Source organism: Podarcis tiliguerta, assembly GCF_965153285.1.
Source record: "Podarcis tiliguerta genome assembly, chromosome: 2".
NCBI classification, from domain to species: Eukaryota; Metazoa; Chordata; class Lepidosauria; order Squamata; family Lacertidae; genus Podarcis; species Podarcis tiliguerta.
The window spans coordinates 99916586-99943474 of record NC_139535.1 but is presented as its reverse complement, the minus strand read 5'-3'; the positions used below and the strand labels follow the sequence as shown (position 1 = coordinate 99943474).

The 26889-nt window shown below is 41.2% G+C and overlaps 1 protein-coding gene across 6 annotated transcripts in view; it reads left to right on the top strand.

Annotated features, from left to right (window-relative positions):
• Positions 1–26889, top strand: part of HELZ (helicase with zinc finger) — a 126545-nt gene that overhangs the window by 14502 nt on the left and 85154 nt on the right. For 4 of the 6 annotated variants that reach the window (XM_083427187.1, XM_083427185.1, XM_083427188.1 and 1 more), the window contains 4 exons: positions 18720–18947; positions 19871–19907; positions 22538–22662; positions 25620–25676. In XM_083427187.1, coding sequence (XP_083283313.1) covers positions 18738–18947; positions 19871–19907; positions 22538–22662; positions 25620–25676 — 429 coding nt within the window. In that variant the 5' untranslated portion in view covers positions 18720–18737. The remainder of the gene's footprint in view (positions 1–18719; positions 18948–19870; positions 19908–22537; positions 22663–25619; positions 25677–26889) is intronic. The other 2 variants (XM_083427190.1, XM_083427189.1) reach the window with 1 other exon arrangement.

Genomic DNA, 26889 nt, shown 5'->3' with positions numbered 1-26889 from the left:
AGCCTACTCTGAGCAGGACATGTGTAGCCTGTGTGGGAGCAAAGGATACAAACAAGATAGCTATCCAAATATTGTTGACAAACTTTCTTTTTTGGAGATTTGCTTTGGCCTGCTACTGGTGTCCAATTAAACGAGTCTTCTTCAGCTCCCTGTTTGAGTGGTGATTCTGAATCACAGCTAGAATTGTATCACTTGCTCTTGCTCTCATTTTGAAAATATGTCTATCCATATTACTATACCACACAACACTGAAATGTTAAAATCTTTCTTTGATTGTCCTTGAATCTTCCTGCCACACTTGCCATCCTCTTCAGCCACACCAATGTGGTGTGTCACACCCTTTGAGCACCCCTATATTAAAAGAAAACTGGTTGCTGCAGAAGATGAGTATATTTGTTTTTGTACTTATTAGCTGCTATCATAACTGAATATAGAAATGTTTGTTCATTGGAAAATTACTTTTCCATTGAACTGTTAGTTCAGCAATACAAGGGTTATGAAGATTTCAGAGACAGTGTACAGTTATACAGTCATACCTCGGGTTAAATATGCTTCAGGTTGAGCGTTTTCGGGTTGTGCTCCATGAAGACACAGAAGTAACGGAGCATGTTACTTCCAGGTTTCGCCGCTCGCGCATGCGCAGACACTCAAGCGGTGAATCGCGACCCACGCAGACGCGGGTTGCGTTCACTTCAGGATGTGAACGGGGCTCCAGAACGGATCCCGTTCACATCCAAAGGTACCACTGTACTTCTGTTCCTACCCAGCTTCAGAGGAAACATACTGCTGTGCATTTTCAGGTGGCATCTGGGTCCACAACAAAATATTAGAGGGATATGCTGAATTCCTTTCCAATTCCTAGTGCACACTGATGTATTGGTGGCTGGGGGAAGTAAACAGGAAGCTTTGGTAAGTAACAGATAGGTGTTGCTGGGTTTGCACTTGTGTTGTGTCACTGATCAATTTGTCAGACAAAGCACTGCTAGTTGGAGTGTGTAATACAGCTTCACTAAATACAGAAGAAGCAGAGTTTTAACTCGGAAACCTTTCAAATGGCTTCATACAGAATGGGCATAATGTAGAAGTACATTTGTTAATGTATATGCAAACCAGACTATCTGTTTGCAGTATGCCACCATTTAAGAACGACTGTTTTGGGAGTAAAAGTCTAGCTCTGTGCTGGATGCTATATTTGCCTCATACTATATTGTAAAAATTCAGACTTGTAATGCTATCATGGAGGTATGTCCCTTTAGTGCAAAACTCTATTTCAAATCTCCAACCATATTTTCCCCAATATTCTATAGCATTTTGAAGAACTGTTCAGCTGACCATGTTTAGGTTTAAACACATGTAACTGGAAAAGTGTTCTGATGATTCAGTGGGGTTCATTTAGAAGCAGTGGTGTCCAAACATTTTCCAAAGAGGGCCAGATTTGATGAAGTGAAGGGCCGTGAGAGCTGACCAAAGTTGCTTACCTTTTTTTAGGATTGAAGTAGTTGAGGTTTTTTTAGGATTTTACCCCAGGAAATAAACTGCCACAGGGGCTGGATTAAACCGACCGGTGGGCTGCATTAGGCCCCCAAAACGGACTTTGGACATGCCTAGTAGAGGTAGTTGATAAAATCTGACATAATAAATAGAACGGCTGATATAAAAAGAAACCTCAGAAGAAACCAGCTTAACTATATAAGTTACAGTTACAGGTAATTTCATAAGTACTACCCAGATGAATCAGTAGCGTTAATATGTTGATAGAGAGATGTTTTGTATGTGTTCTGATAGGGCAATGATTTTCAAAGTGTAGTCTAGGGAGGTCTGAAATCCCTTGGCAGCTTATCAGGGGAAAAGTAATGAAGGTCAGTACTCCCAGAGACACAACTTGCTCAGCATTACTATGCAGCTGTAGGGGCATATTACATGTTCACGCAGGACAGAAGCAAGGACCAGCCGGCCTGGTATGTACCATAATGAACACTGCACACTATGATATGTCTCAAAATCCTCTAATAATAAGGATTCCTCGGGAGAAAAGCTAATGTGGAAAGGGTTTCCTGAAGGTAGAATCAAAATCACTGTGCTGGGTGTTCCTTTTCAAAACTGGATTTTGATTCCATTTTGAGTTAGTGGGATTCCCTCCCACAAAACTTTCTAAAGTTTGGGATTTGAATGCAAGAGTAATAATCCTGTTTAATAATTTTTTGGGGGGAGGGCAGTAAATGTCTTCATTCTGAAATATGTTTTGTAAGTATGTCTCTAGACTTTGAATCTGGAATGCTTGATGAGGGATTTAAGCTAAACAGCAAAGTGTTGCTCCCCTCCTTTATGCAACATTTACAAACGCAAAGCTGTAGTATTGAATTTTTATAGTATTTCCAAGCTGCTTGTCTTAAAACGTTTCTGCAAGTTTGCTTGCAATGAAGATTGAATTATTTTTATAACATTAGAAGTTAATTACGCCTTCAACCCAGAAACTGTAGAAAATAAATAAAAGATGAGAGATGCTTCTAATGTGGGCTCTATTTGTGGGTGTGTTTAATTGTTTGCACTCTACTTTTAGAGGGGGAAGGGATTAGCAGGCTGCTAGCACGCTAATAAGAATTAGTCCTTGTGAACAACATACTTCTATAATCCTGCATACACTTCGCCACTTAACTGTCTCTGTTTCATGGCCGCTGGCTTTTAGGACAGTATGATCACATCTTATGCGGGGGTTCGGTTCCAAGAGTTCTACGCATGCACAAAAATCTATATATTGGTGTCTAAAGGATTTTCTTAAGAGTGATTTTGATGTGATGCTAGGAATGAGGATTGCAGGATGCCAGTTGATCTTTTTTATGTTCTGACAGTTTTGAGTAGTTCGTGTTCAGCAAAGTTGACTCTTATAGTTGGAGTCCGCAGGTGGATGTAATTCATTTAAGTGTCAGATACAGTGATGACTGAAACATACTTCCTTGCCTCCATCCCTTTGCACCCCCCCCCCACACTCATACACAATTCTGTTGTTGGCTTACTTGGATGAGTTGTCTTAGCCCTTGCTGTGCCCCACAGACACGTGTGTGTGTGTGTGTGTGTGTGTGTGATTGCACCCATCATTCCACTGTAGTTATGGCCCCGATTCTCACTTTAGAGCAAGGATGGGGGAACCTGTTGCCAGATATTGTTGGAATGCAGTTTCCACTAGCCCCAACCACCTTGACATAGGGTGAGGGTTGATGGGAGTTGTATTTCAACAACAATTGTAGGATCACGAGTTCCCTACTCGTTCAGTGTATTTGGGGGTGTATAGCACGTTAGGGAGACTTGGCAAAATGAGTCTTTGCAATCGGGTTCTATAAAAGGAATAGTCCCATACCAGTTGTTCTGATTTATATTTAAATGAGCCAAGCCTCCCGAAACATTCCTCTCATTTTCTATTGCACTATGTGAAGCAGTAGTAAAGGGAATAACTCTTCTGTACGTGCCACTATGTTACACCGAGGACTTTCTCTTTTTGAAGATCAATCTGGGGAAAAGCTGTTCACACTGTGCTGCTCTGTATTGAATCCAATTAAAACCCTTGCCAATCTGCTGTTATTGATAAGGAGGGCAATTGAAATCCTGCTTATCTTCTTCATTGATCAGTGTGTTCAACAGAGGTAAATATAAAGCAAGATATGTTGCTGTGACGTTCACCAGTTGGCGAGGGTGATGGCAGGAGGGAGCAAGGCTTTCTTCTTGCTGAGCAATTGGGAAGAATATTTTGCCTAATATCTCTCAAATGACAGAGACTAGAAACTTCGCTGGAAAAAAGTAAGCTGGGAAACCAAATTGCTGATCTATTCATTGGGCAATGAGTTGCATTACAAAATAAGTCAGAACTTGATTAACTAGGCAGGGGTAGCCATTGTGCCACCCAGATGTTGTTGGACTTCACCTCCCACGAGCCCCAGACAGCATGGCTAATGGTCAGAAATGACGGTATTTGTAGTCAGTGACATCTGGAGGGCAGCATATTGGCTACATTTGAACTATGGCAACACTAAGCTTGTGGGTGCTTGCTATGTCACCATGCCAGTTTCCAGCAAAAGTATGACAATGCTTGAAAAAAAATCAGCAATTGCTATAAGGCTAGAATAGGGTTGCTAATTTGCCTTACCTATCTCTTCCCAAACTATGTACAAGAAGTAAGCTGAAAGATAAAGGGCCCCTGGACCGTTAAGTCCAGTCAAAGGTGACTATGGGGTACGGCACTCAACTTGCTTTTCAGGCCAAGGGAACCAGTGTTTGTCCACAGACAGCTTTCTGGGTCATGTGGCCAGCAAATGGCGTTTCTGTGTGCTGCTCTGGTTCGCCAGAAGCGGCTTAGTCATGCTGGCCACATGACCCGGAAGCTGTACGCCAGCTCCCTCGGCCAATAAAGCGAGATGAGCGCCGCAACCCCAGAGTCGGCCACGACTGGACTTAATGGTCAGGGGCACCTTTACCTTTATCTCTTCCCAAATTATGTACAAGAAGTAAGCTAAAAGGTAAAGGGCCCCTGGACCATTAAGTCCAGTCAAAGGTGACTATGGGGTGCGGCACTCATCTTGCTTTTCAGGCCAAGGGAACCAGTGTTTGTTCACAGACAGCTTTCTGGGTCATGTGGCCAGCATGACTAGACTGCTTCTGTTACGGGACACTGTGATGAGTGCCAGAGTGCACGGAAACACCGTTTACCTTCCCGCTGCAGTGGTACCTGTTTTATTTACTTGCACTGGTGTGCTTTCGAACTGCTAGGTTGGCAGGAGCTGGGACAGAGCAACGGGAGCTCACCACTGTCATGCGGATTTGAACCGCTGACCTTCTGATCTGCAAGCCCAAGAGGCTCAATGGTTTAGACCACAGCACCACCCACTCCCTTGCACAAGAAGTAGATTTACATTGGCTAATTTTGCTTTGCATTTGGAGGAGCAACTCCTTTCAGTATTCTCAACTTCCACTTTCATCCTTGCTCAGAGGATGTCATTTGAGATGCAGTTTTAATGTGACCAAGTAAGAAGGAATATGTCTACCTATTCTTCTTAATATCTTTGCTAGACTAATAACGGCACAGATCACATGTGACTATAGGACAGGTAAAAGTACATGATACTGTAGGAGGGATAAGTTAACTCTTAATACTGTGTTTCCTTAACATTATGTAGCACCAAATTGAGAACCTTGCCCAGAAGTTCTTACAGAAGTAGTTTCAGCTCAAAGAATCAGCAGCATAGGTTTTATTTGGGACTTTTGTATAATGTATTCAGGCACTATTTTCATTCAGAGTTCTCTGCTCTACCCTTCCTAGCTGCTGTGATTAAATCAAAATATTCTGGGTGGGACGCAAGTCTCAAATGCATGGAGTGTGCAGCTGATAAATTTCCTGGTTTGGACTGTGTATTTGGGGGAAGCTTAGAAAACCACTGGGCTAAAAGCAGATTGTTGAGGATTGTTTAGGATAATATGCAGTAACCGTTCAAGCATTTTCCATATGTCCCTTGTCAAATATTTCTTTCTTGTAAAAATGTAACTTGCTACGGGGCTTGAAGAGAATTGCCTTTGCATTTTAAATAAATGATAACTACTCTGTTGGGACACTAATTGAAATATCTAAAAGCTGTTATTTTCTTTTTTTATATACTTGGTATATTAATGTTATTGGTAATACCCATGCAAATGCCCAATTTCCTACCAATTCCAAAGAAAACAGGTTTTTTGTTAGTTTGCTTTACGATTGGCATGTAGTGTACTGCTTTCCTTCACAAGCTGCAATATCAACCGTTAGAATGAAAAAATCTTCAAGTGCTGTGAAACTGGTCTGTTTTTATTGTTGTCTTGTGTAGAGTGAACCCTGCTGGAATCATTCAGATGTTTTCAGTATATTTTGCAATGTTGGACCCTTTGTATGTGTTTGTATGATTGTGGATTAAAGTGCGGTAGGTAAGAAAATGATCACTGATGGCTGTTTTGCAAAAGTAGCATGAGCTAATGCTGGGACGGGGAACTGTAAGTTGTTGGACATCAGCTCACATCATCTCCAGCCAGTATGGCCAATGGTTAGGATTCAGGAATGAAGGGAGTTGTAGTCTAATAACAGGAGAGCCACAGGATAATCATTCCTGACCTAGGGAATTCTAGTATAAATAATACTAGAAATAGTAGTTCTTGGGATGTTTGAAGAAATTTACAAGACTTAAAACTACCTGTAAGTGCTGAATCACTTCCTAGCCAGTGATAATATCCCTTTAGACTCAGAAAAGCCATACCAAAAAGTTAAAGCTTTCACCACATATTTAACAGTATGTTAACAGTGTGGTACCTCTGGTTAGGTACTTAATTTGTTCTGGAGATCCGTTCTTAACCTGAAACTGTTCTTAACCTGATGAACTGTTAATAGTTTTCTCAAGGCTGTGGAAGATATGCACATGTTAGACATAGTTCTCTATATGCATCTGACCATTTTCTCTGGCTCAGGACACCTCTGATTATTGTCGGAAGTGTGTGAGAACATGCCACTGACAACTTGCTTTTTGTTGTGTTTTGGTAGTGCGTGTCCCCCCCCCCCCCCCCGTGACATAATGCATGATGGTGGCAAAAGTCACCTTCATATATACGAAGAAAATCACACTAGTATTGGTCTTGGCATTGACTGACTGGCATGAAACAAAATGTAGGCAAAAGTTTTTACCATTGTAAAATGCAACAGAGGCTTTGGCACGGTGCTCCCTTTATGCAGTTTAGCTTCTTATCTCCTTGATTGGATAAAGGGCTTTTAAACACCTCCCCCTGCCGCTGTGTGACTACTGACAGAGTTCATCCCTCATGCATCTTATCTTTGAATCCTCTTTGCTTGAACCACATGAGCAATGGTTCCTACCAGAACCACAGCTGTTGCTCACACTGGGGATCACACAGTGTGTGTGCTTTATGTGTATTGAAGTATTTTGATTGTTTTTTGGTTCATGGGGAGTGGGGGAAGCTGCTATGGTGTGCAATAAATGGCAGTTCTGGGCCAAAACTTCCCCCAAAAACTTTCTGCTGTGGGTGCTGGTGGAGAAATAGATATTACGTCAGGAAGGTGAAGCAAACTGCCTTCCCTCTTCTGCATTTTTTGGGAGAGCCATCTTTCAGCAAAACTGAGTTTTAAGCTATTTTTTCTGAAGGGGGATGTAAAAGTTGTGTGTATGTGTGTGACGTTTGCACTCCTCAAAGCTCTGGAAGGTGAAAGGGGGGACCTACTGGAAATGACTTGGAAAAGGGCCACTGTGGGGAGGCAGACTCTGCAGAAATTATGTCCCCTTTCCACAGAATGAAGCATGGACCAAAGAGCCTTCCGTCTGTGTGAAGGACACTGTTGGATACATCCCATTGCATTTCTTGCAAATGTTTATTACCCACTGGAGTGCTTGGAAGAGAAGGATGGTAATTTAAGCAGCCAAATAGTTTCTTAGAACTTTTAATTCCCTAACAAGCCATAACTTCTATTATTATTCAGCTATTATTTTCAAGATTTTGGGGTGCCTGCTGTGCTTTTCCAAGGGCTCAACTTTGAAGGCATATTTCTTATTTCAATCAATGGTTTCCTTCCTCTCTATTGTGATACATTTTAAGGGATAGGTTCATGCAGTTCATTCTGAAAACATTGATTGGAAAGACTGATAAGTTTAGGTAGTGATTTATTGCTGTTGTCAGTCAGCCACAGTCATATATACTCTAGTGAAGTTTTTAAATGAAAAATGGGCATGCCATTATGTTTTCTATAGTGAATGCAAAAGAACCATAATCACTTGTCTCAAGAAGTATTTAAGATATTTCTGTGGTCCATATGGTGCTCTGACAGTGGAATACAGCTCTTTCACTTAAAGAATTAAATCAAGTATTTTGAAAAAGGTCAGAAGGTCAGTAAGGATCAATATATATTTCCTAAGGCTCAGACAGAGCTACTCAATCTTCACCAATATCTTTTCATGATTTCTCTTAGATTGGAAAAAGTGCACAGACAGCACATAAGTGAGAAGCACTCAGTGTGTTTTTCCTTTCCACAACCAATAACAATCTGTGGGGCCCATAAGAAGCTGCAAGAAGAAAGGGCATCAAGGGTACAGATGCAAAATTAAGCCTTATGAGTGTTTTATACTATATTGGTAAACATGTATTTTTAAAAGACCGGTCAATATATTTCTGCAATTCATTGCACCATTTTCTGTTGAGAAAAGAAAAACCAAATCGGTTTCCTTCCAAACAGCATATTAAAATAATACAAATGGGAAATATAAGATTGTAAATCTGTTGTATCTCGATTGACACCATACCATAGCAGGAGGACCAGCCATATTGCAAGGTACATTTATATTTATTTTTATCATTTCTGTAGCACTTTAGAGTGCTACACACACTTTGCATTTATCATCTAAGTAATCTTTACAACAGCTACATTATTTTTGGTTTTGCTGCTACAATTAGTTTTGTTATTGCCTTTCAAATCCTTGGGAGCTGCCCCAAGTATATATTGATACAGAAGAGTGGAATATAAATTATAGGAATAATAACTCTGAAAGTTATGCTGCTATTGTAGATCAGGGTCTGAGACTGAAAGAGAGAGTGGGACTTACGTGCAAGTGTGTATAGGACTGCAGCTTTGGTCAGGAAACTCATGAGAGCTTCCAGGAAGATGGATAGGTACAGAAAGTTGCAGATGCAGCCATTCCCTATGGGCTACAGTAGAGGAATCGAATCATGCTGAGAACATGTTAAACTGAAGTAACTCTTCATGTGAACGTATCCCAGGTAGTGGGCTGCAGCATGTTTCCCTTCTAAAATGGTTATATATTCTTTGCAAATGGAGTTTTTGAATGCATCAAATCAACCAGTAGTGCATAACTGTGTGTGGTTTTCCAAATGATAAATGCTCACTTTGGTTCCACTCTGCACATACTCCTTTTTGCATGTTTATTTTTGTCTTATTTTTGAGCCATTTATCCAACCATTAAATTGTTTTTTTAAAAACAGCTTTTTGTGTGTCCAGAAGAGGGTGATATTTATACGATCCCAGGAGTTCCCAAACAGTGGTCCATGGACCACTGGTGGTATGTGAGTTTCATTAAGGTGGTGTGTCTGTAAAAATACATTTAAAATTGCACAGCATCTAGCACACTGCATTACAATTTGTACAACAATAGCCCATCAAGTTCTTCAACAATTTTCCAGTGGTCTGAGATGGGGGAAAGGACTGGGGGGGGGGGGACACTGTATATGTGTCTCTTTATCTTCAGCCAACAACTCCTTCCATTCTCAGGACTCTCTGTGACTACTGAGGAATGACACAAACAACTTTATTTTTCCTTGTCTTCCCCCACACACCAGCCAATTTACTTTTTCTTTACACTTTGTGGTACCCATTATTGCTGAAAGACTCTAAAGCCTGCAAGTCCCAGTTCTGAGGATCTCTTCAGCTACTCTAAGCACTAAACCATGGGTAGGCAAACTAAGGCCTTGGGGCCGGACCCAGCCCAATCGCCTTCTAAATCCGGCCCACGAGCGGTCCGGGAATCAGCGTGCTTTTACATGAGTAGAATGTGTCCTTTTATTTAAAATGCATCTCTGGGTAATTTGTGGGGCCTGCCTGGTGTTTTTACATGAGTACAATGTGTCCTTTTATTTAAAATGCATCTCTGGGTTATTTGTGGGCCATAGGAATTCGTTCTCTCCTGCCCCCCCATATAGTCCAGCCCCCCACAAGGTCTGAGGGACAGTGGACTGACCCCCTGCAGAAAAAGTTTGCTGACCACTGCTAAACTATCAAGTGGCTTTTACTTGTAACTTCTCTGTGAATAATTCCTCCTTGGGATATTAGAGGGGTTGCTCTTTCTTTCTCTGTGGCATTCTCTGTCTTTTAGCAGCAGCAGAGGTTTACCCATCTCCTGAACGGGCAGCCATGCATACTGTGGGTAGGCTGTTTTCAGCCTGGTGGGTTGCAAGTTGTGCAATGGTACTCTGATATTTTTGATACCCTATACCCTATGTATTAAGGGACGCGGGTGGCGCTGTGGGTTAAAGCCTCAGCACCTAGGACTTGCCGATCGAAAGGTCGGCGGTTCGAAACCCCGCGGCGGGGTGCGCTCCCGTCGTTCGGTCCCAGCGCCTACCAACCTAGCAGTTTGAAAGCACCTCCGGGTGCAAGTAGATAAATAGGGACCGCTTACCAGCGGGGAGGTAAACGGCGTTCCGTGTGCTGTGCTGGCTCGCCAGATGCAGCTTGTCACGCTGGCCACGTGACCCGGAAGTGTCTGCGGACAGCGCTGGCTCACTATAGAGTGAGATGAGCGCACAACCCTAGAGTCTAGCAAGACTGGCCCGTACGGGCAGGGGTACCTTTACCTTTTTACCCTATGTATTGGAAGATAACATGTGAAGTTTTAAATAGTTTTCTATGTTTTAATCTTTTAACTAGGGTCACAAAGAAAACAACACAAAGGTACCAGAATAAAATATTCAATTGAAAATGTATGATATAAAATCAGAGTAAAATTGCTGCCACTAGTACAGTGGTACCTCGGTCTACGAACAGTCCTGTTAACGAATGATTTGGACAACAAACTCCACAAAACCGGAAGTAGGTGTTTCGGTTAGCAAACTTTGCCCCAGAAGACAAACGGAAGCTGAACGGTGGAAGGGCACCGGCGGTGGGAGGCCTCAGTAGGGAAAGCGTGCCTCAGTTTAAGAATGCTTTGGTTTTAGAACGCACTTCTAGAATGAATTAAATTCGTAAACCGAGGTACCACTGCATGCCGTTGCAAAGTGTCTGATTCTCTTCTATATGGTACAGAAATAATGAGAAACCATCTCATGTGCCATAATTCCAGGATAGGGTATTTGGTATTTCTAACATTGCTTATTGGTTTTCATTTAAATGTAGGCAATTCAGTAAGGGGCGCGGGTGGCGCTGTGGGTAAAACCTCAGGGCCTAGGACTTGCCGATCGTATGGTCGGCGGTTCGAATCCCCGCGGTGGGGTGAGCTCCCGTCGTTCGGCCCCAGCTCCTGCCCACCTAGCAGTTCGAAAGCACTCTTAAGTGCAAGTAGATAAATAGCTACCGCTTTATAGCGGGAAGGTAAACGGCGTTTCCGTGTGCTGCGCTGGCGCAGGCTCGCCAGAGCAGCTTCGTCACGCTGGCCACGTGACCCGGAAGTGTCTCCGGACACTTAAGTGAGATGGGCGCGCAACCGCAGAGTCGGTCACGACTGGCCCGTAAGGGCAGGGGTACCTTTACCTTTACCTTTAATCCAGTCTTATGGTTTTGCTTTATCTGTTTCGTAACAGCAGAAGTTCCGGCTGATGCAAGGCAAAGGGTGGAGGAAAGAGCCAAAAAGTAGTTGTGCCAGCAGCATTAAGTTGATTATGGCACGTGCAGCTGCCCATGGCTCTGTCTTGCTCTCCAGTTCTGGCGTGTGGTTTCAAGTTTGCAAAAGGAAGTTACAAGAACAACGCCACTTGCCTAGTATATCAAATATTCCACACAGAGGAAGCACTAGTTGCTAGAAGTCAACTAGCATATTATTACCCTTGTCATTGAGCAACTTTTTCTACCTAGAGGGAATTCTAGAATGATTTTCATAATTGCAGGGAGGAACTTTTCAGTCAGGTAGTACTTAATAAATGGGATCCTGAGGCTTCTCCTATGTACATAGGTTATATATGTGGATTAAGCCTTAGGACTCTCATACCTTCACTCACTGCATATAAAATATTAAAATATTTAATGTGAACTGGGGCTTACACAAATAAACACTTGGTCATAGAATTCTTACACCCTTCCATCCACTCTTTTTTTCATATTGTGTGAATGTGGGCTATTGGCATAAGCCTTTATACAGTGGTACCTTGGGTTACATACACTTCAGGTTACAGATGCTTCAGGTTACAGACTCTACTAACCCAGAAATAGTACCTCGGGTTAAGAACTTTTCTTCAGGATGAGAACAGAAATCGCGTGGCAGCGGGAGGCCGCATTAGCTAAAGTGGTGCTTCAGGTTAAGAACAGTTTCAGGTTAAGAACAAACCTCCAGAATGAATTAAGTTCTTAACCCGAGGTACCACTGTACAGTGGTCACTAGTTCATTAGTAGTCACTAGTTCCTTGTCTGTGAATCAGCCCTAGGTAGTTTTAAAGCCAGATCCTAAATGTGTCGTTTCTAAGCCAGAATCAGAAATGTGTTCATAGAGTTAATATTAATGCATTATGCCAAATGTCACAACTGAAATTATGGCCATTTATATTTGCATTTTTTCTTTTCACACAATGCATTGCTATGGGGAAACCTATTCAATTGCTTTGTGCGTTTTAACACTATCTGACAAAACTTCAGCATTGTTCAACTCTGTAATTTTCCTTTTACTGCTCTGTAAGATAAGTAAAAAACCTTTTTGTCCTTTCCTTGAGATATGAATTTTGTTTTGTCTTTGGGCAGCTGAAACAAAAAGACTCTAGGTTGTTATGCACAGGGTAACAGAAATAAAATGAATTTATTTTTTTTACGTAGTGCCCATTGAAAAGTAGGAGAGCCCTTTAAAGTTGCTGAGCATAATTTCCAAGAAATTTTTACCATGACTCGCAACTGAACAGTTACCATAATGATCCCTGAGAATAAATTTAGTTCTAAACTTATTTGATAGCTATATATGGTTGCTGTTTGTGGACAAAGTCTTCCACAGTCTATCAAAGAGCTGCATCTGCGAAGGAAAATCTTTTGCATCCTGGCTTGAATTTAAGATGGTGTGCATGTAAGAATCGGACGCATACTTAAACATGTGCTCCTAATTTTTCATTCTTTTAACTGTGGCCTGAACTTCCCTGCGCCTGACTTCATATATAATGGCATGCCTGTGGGAGGTAGGTGTGCTTTTCCCAAAATGGCTTGGTGGACCAAGAATTAGGCTTGTAGGCTAGATGTTCCCCCACCATCGGACTGTCTCCTTATCCATGTACAACTTAGTGTGCCAGACAGCTAGACAATAGGATCTGCAACTGACAGAGCAATGAGAACAAACGTATCTAAAGTATAGAGCTTTAGAGATGTTGGTGAAAAAAATATTTTATCTTTTGATGGTGGTGGGTGGGTATTCTGCAGTACAAAACGCTGACCAGATGTGAATGCTTTCCTTTTGGTTTACTGGTGGGATGACATAGGGTATTCAAAAGGTAAACCCTTTAAAAGATGAATGCTGATCCCATTGTTTCCACTGTGGCTTTTCCGAAGCATTTTCCAATTTAATAAAGAAAAACTGGTGTTGCTTTGAACTTTGTCAGGATTGTTCTAGGATACAGTTTGAATGATCCAAAGATTCCTGTGGAAAATGTGATTTCCCACCAGCCAAACTTCTCTCCTAAACTGCAGTTCGATCATGGAGATAATAATTTGGCAAGCTAGGAATGAATAGTAAAAAATAAATTTTAAAAAATCACATTAATGCCTTTGAACTGTAGATGTGCCTGAGACCCAGACAGGCTGTAAAAAGGTATTGTTAAATGTTTACGTAACGAAAACCAACAATTTCCTCTAACACTTCCCTTAAAAGTTTTTATTTCTCTTAGGCAGGGGGTTCATTTATAAGCATTTTTACAAAGCAAATTCTTTGGTGCTTCATTCAGAGGTGAAATTCAGCAGGCGTGCGGGAATTGATTTCAGTTCGTTTTGTTGCAAATAGTTGTGTTCATGTGTTTTCTTTATTTTCTTGCCAGAAATATTCTGGCCATTTTAAAATGGTCATTTTAAAATCTGACTGTAAATAAATAGCATTGAAGCATGGCTCAGAAACTGGGTTGTAAGTTAGCTTGATCATTATACTACAGGAAGTGCTTTGTGCTTTCATACAAAATGAGCACTAAACATCAGTGTTTGTAAGAATGGCTGGTACTTACTATAATGATTATTTGAAATTATTAGTCATTTTTCTTATAAGAAGTTACTCAAAGCGACATAGAAATATGCATTAAAAGCTACATAAAACTAAAACAGACTAAAACACATTCATATTTATAAAAGGCAGGACTGAGATTTCCCACTCCCTGAAGGAGGCCACATAATTAAAAGCCAAAGGGCTGGTGGAAAAGAAACATTTTTACCTTCTAAACTTTTGCCTTTTTGCTTCCAAACATAGGTAATAGGAGATTGCATTACATTGATTGTTGTTGTTGTTTAGTCATTTAGTTGTGTCCGACTCTTCGTGGCCCCATGGACCAGAGCACGCCCGGCACTCCTGTCTTCCACTGCCTCCTGCAGTTTGGTCAAACTCATGCTGGTAGCTTCGAGAACACTGTCCAACCATCTCATCCTCTGCCATCCCCTTCTCCTTGTGCCCTCAATCTTTCCCAACATCAGGTTCTTTTCCAGGGAGTCTTCTCTTCTCATGAGGTGGCCAAAGTATTGGAGCCTCAGCTTCAGGATCTGTCCTTCCAGTGAGCACTCAGGGCTGATTTCCTTCAGAATGGATAGGTTTGATCTTCTTGCAGTCCATGGGATTCTCAAGAGTCTCCTCCAGCCCCATAATTCAAAAGCATCAATTCTTTGGTGATTAGCCTTCTTTATGGTCCAGCTCTCATTTCCATACACCACTACTGGAAAAACCATAGCTTTAACTATACGGGCCTTTGTTGGCAAGGTGATGTCTCTGCTTTTTAAGATGCTGTCTAGGTTTGTCATTGCCTTTCTCCCAAGAAACAGGCAGGGATATCAATTAAATTGATAGGGAACTTAAATGCATGTCATAGCCATGACATTCAGAGAATTGGTATTTGTATAATGGTAGATTTGGAACTGTTCTGAAATGAAACAAATGAAGTATATTTTTGCAGCCAACTATGCCTCTTTTTGATTGCAATAAAAAGGCACTTGAGAGCTTGTCACGGTTTCTAAGAAATGGCATGCAGTTACTAGAGCTGGGCAATATCAGCTTTTCAACATCACCGCTTATCGCCAGCTAAACATTGCGGTGTGGCGATATACCACAATGTTGAAAAAAACGGGCTGCATTGGCTCTTCTTGCGAGACACCAGGTGAAACTGCCCCAGCTCTCACCTTGGGAACTGAGGCAATTTCACCTAGGCTCTCAGGCAAGGACAACGCAGCTTGATTATAAACAGAGCCTCTTAAGTGTTTTGCAAAAAAGTGGGGGGAAGAGTGTACAGGGGACTTCAGGGGGAGGAAAATAATGGGAAGGCTCATTATGCCAGAGAAAGATCCTATTCTGTTATTGTTAAAATACTTCTGGTTCCATGGAATGTGAGAGTATAGGACTATAACACCATTGGGCTGGAATGCCATAAAATTAAGCCCCCCCCCCCCCACTTTTCTAGCCACTGTCATTCACCATGTTGCTAAAATAGCCATGAATGGAAAGATTTTTCATTAATACTACTGTATTTTTAAAATTAGCATTATCGTACAATAGTATTGTAGCTCCATAATACCAAATAGCAACAACATTGTAGCATTGTGGTTTTGGAGTGTGAGATATTTCTCTTCATCCAGGCCTTTGCCTGATTAAACAATCTATGGTCTTTTAAATCTGTTGAGGAGGTTATTGTTGCGTTATATGTTTTGTGCTTTTGTACTGTAAACCACCCTGTGATCTTTGGATGAAGGGCAGTACAGGGTTACCTCGGGTTACATACATTTCAGGTTACATACGCTTCAGGTTACATACGCTTCAGGTTACAGACTCCGCTAACCCAGAAATAGTACCTCAGGTTAAGAACTTTGCTTCAGGATGAGAACAGAAATCGTGCAGCAGTGGCGTGGCAGCAGCAGGAGGCCCCATTAGCTAAAGTGGTGCTTCAGGTTAAGAACAGTTTCAGGTTAAGAACAGACCTCCAGAACGAATTAAGTACTTAACCCGAGGTACCACTGTACATTAGGGGGACGCAGGTGGCGCTGTGGGTAAAAGCCTCAGCGCCTAGGGCTTGCCGATCGAAAGGTCGGCGGTTCGAATCCCCGCGGCGGGGTGCGCTCCCGTTGTTCGGTCCCAGCGCTTGCCAACCTCGCAGTTCGAAAGCACCCCCGGGGGCAAGTAGATAAATAGGGACCGCTTACTAGCGGGAAGGTAAACGACGTTTCCGTGTGCGACTCTGGCTCGCCAGAGCAGCGATGTCACGCTGGCCACGTGACCCGGAAGTGTCTCCGGACAGCGCTGGCCCCTGGCCTCTTGAGTGAGATGGGCGCACAACCCTAGAGTCTGTCAAGACTGGCCTGTATGGGCAGGGGTACCTTTACCTTTACCTTTTTACCACTGTACATCTCAGTTAAAACAAAAATCACTGAGCAAGCCATCATGTCCAGTGCAAATGTTACAACGAATGTCTGAAAGGCTTCAAATGTCCCCACCCACAGCAACTCAGTTTCACACACTGGTGTGGGCAGAAAACGGGGAAGTGCAGTTCTCAGTACTGTGTTGAAAGTTGATGGCTGCTTATAGTTTACAGCTGAAGATTAGTATCGGGCATTAGTATCAAGTATGAATATTGGCAACAGGGCAATTTTATAGTTTATACAAACAATGAGGCATATGACAGAACGATGCATATGGTCTACATCACAGTTTGGCTTGCATGAAGCTCTCGTATTTAAAGATTTTAATTATAATTTTTTCTCCTTCCTGTATAAACCCTGTAGACTAGCGCTGCTGCTGCTGATACAATATAACATTTTAGTTGCAGAGAATAGTCCAAGCGATGGAGGTTATTATGTATCATTTTGGGTTTGTGTGACGATTTTAGCATGTACCCTTTGACAAAGCTCTGTGGAGTACAGTGTTCGGGGATGATGCTCTGATCGTATGTAGTTGTTTTATCTTTGTTTTAAATAAAATTTGGGGGTGGAATATTAGCATTTGTTAGGAGGCAAGTGTCAGGACATCTTCACAGTAATTATTATGTTCGTTATTTATTAAATTTGTTATCTTGTTCAAGGCAACCAAAACGACTTACAACCAAATAGTAGCCTGTTATTGGCATAAATGTTGGGAGACAAATGTCCACATATGTTTACGTTGAGAAAATCATTTGTAGAGCTGTTTGAAAAAATTGTATTACTGTGGTACCTTGGGTTACAAACGCTTTGGGTTACAAACTCCACTAACTCAGAAGTAGTACCTTGGGTTGAGAACTTTGTCCCAGGATGAGAATGGAAATCGTGTGGCGGTGGCAGTGGGAGGCCCCATTAGCGAAAGCGTGCCTCAGGTTAAGAATGGTTTCAGGTTAAGAACGGACCTCCGGAACGAATTAAGTTCGTAACCTGAGGTACCAATGTAGTTACATATAAATATTTTCTCATCCGTAAAAGAAATGGTAAAATGGTATCCGGGATTGAAGACTGCAATCCTAAGGACACTTATATAGGACTGAGTTGGTTTATCTATTAACCTAATTTTTAAGTTAAAGCATATTATTATTATTATTATTATTATTATTATTATTATTATTACATTCTTCACCATAAAGTCCAAGGGCAGGTAACAGCAATTTAAAACAAAATATTAAAAACCATTTTAGAAACAAAGAATTACAGTCACCAAAAGGGTGAGGCCTAAAAATGTGCACCTCGGGTGTCAAAGGCCAGGGTAAATAAGTTTAGAAGATTTGTCTTAGTGGGGTTTTCTACCAAATACAGAAACAAACATAAGGTGCAAAGTTTAATAGGAAAATGAATGAATTTGAAGCTTTGCTTCATTCTAATATTATGATTTAATATGTTGGGGCCAGAATGCAGGTTACACCAGGGCTGGTTTACGGTTGAAGATTAGTATTGGGTATTAGGCAAGGTAAGGAAGCTGCCTCAGGCAGCTGATTTTGGATGCCACAAAATGGTTAGTTATTTAATTTATAATTACTGTATTTTGCATGAAGAGGTGGTTGTGGGATTTCTTCCTTGGGTGCCAAAATAACCTGGCTGGTCTTGGCTACTATGTGCCTTGACTCGATGGGGGGGGGGGTACAGAGCCCCATTTGCTGTGCCAACTCAGGCATTGGGATGTTTTGGTGAGGTAAAAAGGCACATATATTGAAGTGTTGGAAAAATCTACATTTTTAGAAAAATAGTACATAATTGATAAACATTGTGAAGACAAACAAGTCCCCACTCCCACTTCAGTGTAAAGCCCTGAAAAGATGTGTCTTTGCAATATAAATTCCTTATAAAATACCATTACGGCTGATAACGTGAGAAAACAAGGAAAGGTTTGTTAGCGGGTAGCATTATAACAACACCTAATGCAAATATGGTGGTGGTGTTTTCCCCCAAACCATTTGTTATAGTAGAAGTTGTCTTTAGGTGTAGAGAAATCTGCCCTTGCAAGAGGAACATTAACTCTGAGTGGCACTTCAAACCAATGTAAAGCAAACAAATGCAAAGCTAATGGCTTCTTGTGAGGTACTACTGTTGATGTTTGCAGTAAAAGGGGACATGAGCATCACCTACTCATTCCAGAGTTATGGAGACAGATAACAGTATTTTAAAATGGAAACAGATGCAAAGTGCAAGGAGAAATGCTGTGGGGGGGAAACGGCAGGAATTTAGTATGCAGCAGAGGCTCAAGCAGAATATAAGAACCCTGGGATAGCGATGGGGGCCAGTTAGTAGCACTTGGGAAATGTAGGTGTGTTTTGAAAGACCATTTTTTTTGTATTTAAGCTAACCTGCATTTGAAACCCCTCCTGATTCATATTAGGATTTCTGCCGCTGAGTCATGGCAGACAGAAGACCAGAGAAGTCATGTGAACAAGCATGTGAATCACTCAGACAGCAGGATTACGAAGTGGCGGTGAAGCACTGCACGGAGGCCCTCTTTTCCCTCAGCCGGTACCCTCCCAGTCACTTCCCAGAAGCGTGTCAGGCTGAAATCGACCGCATCAAAATTGAGAGCCTTCTCTATAGAATCGCTTCTTCTTTGCAACTCGTGAGTGTGATGTTTACAATCGAATCCAGTGAAAATAATTTGATTTTATTGTATGAGTACGTGGAAATCGAAAAGCCTTTATTGACATCACACTATCCTGCTGCTCAGAGCTAGCAGTCAATTATTTACCTACTTGGCTACGTAATTGGAGTGGGAGACATACTTGGTCCCCGCGCTCTTAGCTTTCATGGAAGGTGGGCATACACGGTCTGGGTTTTTTGCCCTCTTTGTTGGGTAAAGTAAAAGATGCACGGACGGGTGTTCTTTATTTTGCCTTATTTAAAACAATATTTGTGTTGTACCGTCGCTGGAGAGAGACACTGCTTCAGGTTAGAAAGGCGGATGAAGTGGGTTTGCATTGCCTGAGTAGGGTTGGGGGAAAGGGAACAGGGCGGGTGTGTCGCAGGTATCCGATGAAACGGATAGGTGTTTGTTTGCTTAACATCTGGTACAAATTTAATTTCAAGACTGCCTGCATAGAGCAGCTTTCGAGATTAAACCTAAGTGCAGTTTAGATCTGATCTCTTAATGGGGGCAAATGTTTCAAATAGTAGGACTATTGATTTTTGTACTTTTGCAAACCTTTGGGGTTCTGCAAGTCTGTGGATATCTTCCTTGGTGTGTGTGTGTGTATAGGGGGTGGAGGTTGTGTGTGGTGCTAGTTTGGCTGCATTAGGGATCCCCAAGTGGAGAATGAATTTACTGATTGTATTTAAGATTTGAGCTGCAGTTTTGATTACCAACTGTGAACGGGTTTCACAGGACAGTTTCACTGAAATCAGAGAGGTTTGCATACTCCTGGCCGTGCTTGGATGAATTAATCACATGTTTCTGTTTAACTGCTGCCTTAAACAAATTCATAAGCAAATATGTACTTATTGCTTATGCTGTGTCTAACAATATATATTTTTTTCTTTTTTCAGAAAAACTATGGAAAGGCAGATGAAGACTGCAGGCACGGTATGAAGACGCAGTTTTTTGTTACAGCTTATAGCAATGTGGTTGGTTCTTTGGAGTTTTAAGCTTTAAGAAATCACTTCAAATCTGGCTCTCTAGAGAAAAGGATTTGTCCAAAATGGAAGTATTGCTGTGAGCTTTATAAAAACAATATTTGCCACTTTGCAAAGAGAAATCGTGCAGTATGTCACAGAGTATGTTCTCTAAGTATCAGCAATCTTCTTGCACTCTCTAAAGTAGAGTTATGAGAACATAATCCTAATTGTTGTTTAAAATGTACCGTATTTTTCGCCCCATAGGACGCACTTTTCCCCCTCCAAAAATGAAGGGGAAATGTGTGTGCGTCCTGTAGGGCAGTGGTGGGGATCCTGTGGCCTTGCAGGTTTTGATTCGTTGGAACTCCTATCATCCCCGATTGTTGGCCTTGCTGGCTGCAGAGTTGAAGTATAGCAGCCTATGGAGGACCATGATTTCCCACCCCCTGCGGTAGATTATGCAGAGTAGTGCAGCTTCTCTGTTACTAGCTTTTAGCAATGGGAAGCACTTTGGAAGCTTGACATAGCTGCATATGGATGCCAGGTAACTTTCAATATATAATAATAATGACTTAATTTGCATTTCTGGTGATCCTGCTTGCCATGCTTATTTATTCTACAGTATTCTGACATGGTTGCCTTTAACAATCTTTGTTCAGAGGTTTGGATTTTTGTTTAAATGACTCTCCTCATCAAATAATTATGCTGTGAGATTTAATTGGCTTGAGAGGTAGGTTCATTAACACCCATGTATTAAACAGCTAAAGCTAAATTGATGGGGAGGAATTTTAATGGGAATCATGTGTTGTTTTGGTTTTTGTGTATTACAGTCGCTTCAGATGGGGGGGTGGGGAATCCTTTCCTCCTTGCAAAAGGTGGCAGCTTTCATTATCTTAAAAGGCAGCTCTTTTGAGGTTTAGTAATATGAAAACTTACTTACATTGGGTTGGTTACAAGACATGCTGGATCAGTAAGTGCTATTGACTGAAAGCTCTATGCAATAAAGCATGGAATTGGAAGTAGACATATAGGAACATATATAGGAAGTTACCTTAAGACTAATGATCCATCTAGTTCAGTATTGTCAACACTGATTGGCAGTGTCTCCCCAAGATTTCAGGCAGGGGTCTTTCCCAGGTGTACCAACAATGCTTGGGATCTACTGGTTGCAAAGCATGTGCTTTAAGATTGAGTTGTGACCCTTCAGTTCTGATCCAGGACTCCAGAGGCTCATTCTCTCTCTCCCCCCCCCCCCCCCCGTTCTGAATGTCCCTGTTTGTTCAAGTGTATTGTTGATTCTCCGTATTTTATGGCAAATGGTATTTTCAATTTGTTTTGAATGCTGTATTTCATAAATGTTAGCCATTGTCGGCTCTGATGAGAAACAGGATGATAAATTTAATTAATAGATACATGTTGATCTCTGTCTCTGTCTCCCTCTCGCCACAACTCAAAAACATTTCACTACTCTGCTAATGTTTCTTTTACTCTCAATGATGGGAGAGCAAAGGGAGGTATTTGAGGGTGCCAGTTTGGATATCCTAGTCTTAACTTATGTCAGTTCCAAAATGTAACAAGAACTGCCTGTCTCATTTCATAACATATTTTGGACAAAGAGCACCAAAGAACAAAGAGTATGGTGCTCTCCATTTTTTAATTAGATTTTGTTCATGTTAGGGAGATGACCCAGCCCTACATTAATCACTGTTAAATCCCACTTAATTCGTTGAGAGAGTTACATACATCAGTGTTGACTAGATCACTGATCTTCAGCTGGTGGGTCAGGACCCACCGCTGGGCTGTGGTCTGATCCAAGATAGACAGATGCACTACTACCATGGAAATATATGATAAAAGATTAAGAAATGGGTCTCCAAATGCATGTTGAAAAGATGGAAGATATCTGGACTAGATGATGCTGTTATGTTTTGATAATACAAATAGGATATTAATTAAAGCTTTGTATCTCTACTTCTCCTGCAGTTGTGGCTTTTGTTGTTAAATATGTTGCCAGTATCTGTACATTGGGAGCACAAAATTCATGTCAAGATTTAATTTTGTGTTATTAAAATTAAGCCAGTACAGACATTGCATAAAGAAAATACACAATGCTGATTTGATTAGGACTGGTTCTGGCGTAAATAGGTTATTGATTATTTCCTTCAGATGCAGTTCATTGGAAATGTATTCTGTGCTTCCTTTATTGAAAATGAATTTCAATTAGGAAAAAGCGTGTAGAAGAGCAGTGGAATTTTAGAAGGACTCTTCATTAGGACAGAAATTATGTAGGACAAATTCCTAAGATGAGGATGGGGAACTTGTTGCCTTCCAGATGATGTACGGTTACAACTCCTACCATCCCGGAATGTTGACCAGATATAGCACAATGTTTAAGTTCAAAGCAGAGCTAGAAAGTTTCACATAAAATGTGAGCAAAAGGAAACCACAGAGTGGAAAATGAGGGAGGATATTTTAAGATTATATTTGTGGAAAAAACCCCACTTAATTTTACTTCTGTGATGAAGTTCAAGTTGGGGTGCCTTAAAAAACTGGTGTAAATAATTGGTGGCGAATAATGGAATATGATTTTCACTTTAGTATTGGGAGAAGGACTGGACAAGGAAGATGACACTTTCCGTGCAGTGCTTTGCTGCATGCATCTTAAAGGGAAGCTGCAGATTGTATCGAACGCTCTTTCTAAATCACTGATGGGTGAATCACTGGTAGGTGACAATTGATTATCTCTAGTTTTTTGAACTAATATACTTTATCTAGTAACGAAGGGGCTATGTCAGTAACTTTCAGCACCAAATGATTTGTGCTGAGCCCTAGTGAATATATTAATGCATGTGGATGTTTATAGATAAAGTGAAACATGACTCCCAGTTATATCCACGACTTTGATCCAACAGAGTTTGGCAGCTGTTGCATGTAACAAATACACTGGGTTGGATCCAGAGCCGCGGGAAGTCCTTTATCCTTGTTTCTAGCATCTAAGATTATGAGTGTGTAAAGCATGTGAGAGGGCCACCTGAGTTTGCTTCTCCTTGTATTCTGGCTTCTGACTGGAAAGGTAATTGATTTGTAGCACTCAAGCAGCAACTTCACTAGCTGCCTCTGTCTGCTGCTGACTGACTGCTCAAGACTTGCATCCTGTGGTATTGCTTGCAGTGGCCAAATACTCCTTCCCAGCTTTCACCAAGGAGTCTACAAAAATCTCTCCGCTGCTGCTAGGCCAGGCATAGGCAAAGTCAGCCCTCCAGATGTTTTGGGACTACAATTCCCATCATCCCTGACCACTGGTCCTGTTAGCTAGGGATGGTGGGAGTTGTAGTCCCAAAAACATCTGGAGGGCCGAGTTTGCCTATGCTTGTGCTAGGCCTTTTACTTTTGCCTTCTGACCTTCATCCACTTCTACGCTGAGTCTAGACTAGAGGATGGTGTCAGCCTTCAGTTTCTTTTGGTTTAAACTGCACTGGAGATGGTGAAATCCACATAGCCATGGCTCTTTCAGACATACTGACTTCCCTTGGATTTCTTACATAGCAGTATGTTAATAGGGTAATAAGTTAATAGGATCAATATTTTGCATCCAAAGTATGTTAACATAAAATTAACTCAGTATAGGAAAGCAATATAGGAAAGCTATAATGAAGTTCTGTTTTTTAAAAAATAAACAGCTGAAAGCCTTTTCTTGTTTAATTTTCTTTCAAAAGCCAGGGGTTCGGTTTTCTTTTGCAGGTGCTTATTCATTAGCAAGAGATAAATCCACAGTCTTAAAACTTTAACTTCCACCTTAAAAAAAGAATTCGAATCAAACCGTTTATGTGTTTTATCTTATTTCTTTGGGTCCACTTATATTTGAAAGACTAAGGAAGTTTTCTTTTTTGTTCATAAATTTGACTCCTGCGAGCAGATTACATCAGGATTCATTGCTCTTTTGCTGATGTTTATGAAACACATTCTAGCAGGACAAACAGGTTCAGGACACATGCATTGTCAAGTAAAGAAAGTGTGTTTGTTTTTAAAGCTATGGCTGATACAAACAATATTAAGCGTACACTTTTTGTTATAACTGCACATAACCTTGCAAGATTTACTGATACCAGCTTAAAACATAACAGCTGTGCTAAAAAAGAAGTTAGAATCAAAGATAAAATCTGAAGACCAAAAAAATTGCATGGATTGTCACGTGTTTGTTATATACCGTATTTTTCGCTCTATAAGACACACGTTTTCTCTCCTAAAAAGTAAGGGAAAATGTGTGTGCGTCTTATGGAGGGAATGCAGGCTTCGCTGGCTATCCCAGAAGCCAGAACAGCGAGAGGGAGCCCTGTGCAGAGCTCCCTCTCGCTGTTTTGCTTCTGGCTTAGCTGCGGAAAGCCTCCGCAGGGCACGGGGAGCCTTCATCTCTATAAATTGCAATCCAATAGTCCCCAAGTGGGTGTCTTTGGGTCATAGGTGTAGATCTTCCTATCCATAGGCAGCACCAGAGGTTGCAGCCACAGAAACCTCTGTGGCTATCCCTCCTTCCATTGGTGCTCTGATGGTAGAGGCGAAAAACAAAGAGGTTTTCCAAGGGCATCTTGGGGCAGATCAGGAGAAGCACTTCCATTCCACCTGCACACTCCTGGAATGGGGTAAAAAGGACACCTGCCCTGGACCTGACACCTTTCCCTTCCCATTGGAATCAATGTGGGAGGAGATGTTAAAGCTAATGGAAGAGTGATTTTTAAAAAAAGGGAAAACATGTCCCTGTTACATGGGCTTTGGATTAGGTGGTTTGTTTGCTTTTGATTCTCCACTCCTCTTTTGAATTGCCCTGTATTGATTGTTTTTATATGGGAAAGTTCTGTTTTGACCTCACTAGCATGGATGGATTAAGCTGTTGATATCTAGCATGCTTCCTTTACTAGGAAAGGATCTGGCAGCTCCTTTGGTCTGAGGTTCGCCTTTGAAGTACGTTGTACTTCAGTGGAAAGAAAAGGGGGGTAGAGTTGCACAGGGAAGTTAAGGCTCTGTTCCTCTCATATCAGGTTCACCAGGTAATACAGGCTAGACCAGCCTCAAGGTCTGTAGTTTTCAGCTGTCCTGGAGTATTAGTGTTATCAGTTGTTTTTAAGAGAGTCACTGCAGACATGTTTATGGTTGGAAAAGAAGGAAGGAATTTATAAGGAATAAAAAGAAACTCCTGCCCAACAGAATGGCTGTAGTAAAAGTGTTAGGACATACGTTCTGACCATATAATTTCTCTCTCCATATTTTTAAGTTTTAAAATGTTTCCCATGCTTTAAAAAGTTTCCCATGGATTTTAAAATAATAATAGCATTTTTCCGTTTTGCACCCCTTGAAAAAGTCTGCCAGCACTTTCAGTGTATTTTCACTCAGTTTTAAACTGTCCTGTAGTGACCACAAATATGTAAGATATGTTTTGTTACAAACAAGGCCACCGATAATCGTGGTCTGCCTTTTGCTGGGAATCTCAAGTGGGCATCTGTGAGAACAGGCAGCTGGACTAGATAAACTAACTGGCCTGATTCTGTAGGACTTTTATATGATACTGTGTTCTATGGCCCAGTAGCTCTCAAAACTAGTTTTATTAACCTTGTAAACAATGGTTAAAAAAACAGTTTTTGCAGTTGACAAATGGACAGCATGTGATAATGTTCTTTCTTGGCAGAACGGGATGGTAACTAAAGATCTGACGAGGCTGAAAACACTTCTTGTTGAAACAGAGGTAAGACTATGTATGATACTGGAAGAAATAAATATATTTCCTTTATAGAACTTTGGACTTTCTGCGCTGAGTTTTATTAGCACAGTTTAACCAGCTTCACCTCCCACCTCCTTTAAAGCCTTCTACATGGTTGTTGGTTTTCTTTATCCTTTTATATATTTGTTTTCTGCTAAAAAAGACAGACCCAAGAAAGCTGAGAAATTGCTTTTTTGTGGTTTGTAATATGATGGACTTTCTTTCTTCATCTGTAGTAAATGATTCCTTTGTCTAATATTAATCACCCACTGTTAGCCTATCTTTAGCCAGGGTCGGTCCCAAGATTCTGTAGGCCCTTGGACAACAGTGTATCAGCACCAAGCTTTTGGTGTCTTATTTGGCACTGCCCCTGCTCCGAAAACATCCTTCTTCCCTCTTTAGGCCATCCCTTCCTCTTCCAACCGAGCTTCGTCCCATTCAAGTAAAACTCTTCAGAGCTTTTATATCACCCCACCACACATGATGCTTTCCAATTGGGCCAGTTAACACAATAATCAGGTGTAGGGTCATCAGATGTAGAGAAGTAGTCTGATGGATTTTGCACTTGTGAAAGAGCCTTGGAGGCCCATTTCCCACATTCACTTTTGTTAAAGCCAGAGGCGATTTTTTTTAAACATTCACACTGCTGCATGGTGAATATTTATAATGAATGTAACCCTTGGTGGTGACAACTGCTACTATGTCAGGAAACCTGTTCTTCTCACACTTTTAACTTGGCATGGAAAGTCTCCAAGGAGGGGTGCATATTGTAAGAAATGTGTGCCACATGAAACATTACGTCGAATTAGCTTGTAATGACTGCACTGCATCAAAATAAACATGGAAATTGGACCTATGTTTACATATGCTGCACAGCCTACCTACCCAAGGGAAGCTGTAAAAATGAATATCAAGTGTATAAGGAACTGATTCAGCCAACATTAAGCAAATTTAAACTCAATTGATTCCAATGGGGGAAAAATAAGTTCTTATGTTTTCCTATGGCAAATGTTTTGCAACATGCCAAACCAAAAAAACCACACAACGACCTAAGTTTAAAAGATCTTTCTTAGTTGCTGCATTTTGCTTGAGAATAAACAGCCTGATTCCTAAACTTAGCTATTTTAAAATGGACCACTCTCACTTGCATCCCCAGGGAGATTTTAAAAGGCTTCCAAGGTAAACTCAGAAATTTTCT